Source organism: Tarenaya hassleriana, unplaced genomic scaffold (assembly GCF_000463585.1).
Source record: "Tarenaya hassleriana unplaced genomic scaffold, ASM46358v1 Cleome3, whole genome shotgun sequence".
In the NCBI taxonomy this organism is placed as follows: domain Eukaryota; kingdom Viridiplantae; phylum Streptophyta; class Magnoliopsida; order Brassicales; family Cleomaceae; genus Tarenaya; species Tarenaya hassleriana.
In genome coordinates this window covers 8,188,776-8,189,717 of record NW_010966177.1, presented here as the reverse complement: position 1 = coordinate 8,189,717, position 942 = coordinate 8,188,776, and the positions used below count along the sequence as shown (strand labels likewise).

Genomic DNA, 942 nt, shown 5'->3' with positions numbered 1-942 from the left:
TGATCGTCTTGCCAAGCTGGTTCTGTACTTCGTTTCTGAAAGCCTTGAACATTTCAAGTGTTTCAGACTTATGTCTCATCAAATAGACATAACCGTATCGACTGAAATCATAAGTGAACGTAACGAAGTACAGATAACCTCCTCTAGCTGGACAGCTCATTGGTCCGCATACATCACTATGTATCAGATCCAATAACTCTGTCGCTCTCTGTCCTTTCCCTTTGAAAGGATGATTTGTCATCTTGCCCATCAAACAATAATCGCAAGATTCAAGAGACTCAAAGTCAAATGAATCCAGAAGACCTTCAGAATGAAGCTTCTGAATGCGCTTCTCGTTTATATGGCCTAGACGATAATGCCAGAAACGTACAAACCATTAACTAGATAACCATTACCATAGTAAACATCGTGTCGATAAATCATAAAACTCGAGTTCTCAATCACAAATCGAAAACCATCCAAATCCAGACATGAAATAGAAATAATGTTTCTGCTAATCGCAGGAACATAGTAACAATTACTAAGCTCTAAAACAAGTCCAGAAGGAAGATGCAAATCGTAAACGCCAACACACAATGCAGCAACTCTTGCTCCATTTCCGACGCGTAGATCCGCTTCTCCCTTAGCCAGCATTCTACTTCTTCTTAGTCCCTGCACATTTCCACAAATGTGTGAGGCACTTCCGGTATCCAATACCCACGAAGATATAGTACAGATGTTAGCCTCTATAACGTGGATACCTGAGGCAGAAGCTTCACCAAGCTTCTTATCCTTCAGATCCTCCAAGTAAAGGTGACAATTACGCTTCAGTGTCCAGACACTCCGCAGTAATAACAGTCACCCTTATCGGGTTTAGACTTAGGCGTAGAGGCAACCTTTGCCTTTTTCGCCACCTTCTTTTTGGCTTAACCCTGCCGCTTCTTGCTGGAGCTTTTCTCAACA

General features: G+C 42.0%; 1 protein-coding gene across 1 annotated transcript in view; it reads right to left on the bottom strand.

The window, feature by feature from the left end:
• Positions 1 to 942, bottom strand: part of LOC104820206 (adagio protein 2) — a 12,728-nt gene that overhangs the window by 5,794 nt on the left and 5,992 nt on the right. Inside the window, 1 exon segment of the mRNA XM_010550573.2 lies at positions 911 to 924. Coding sequence (XP_010548875.2) covers positions 911 to 924 — 14 coding nt within the window.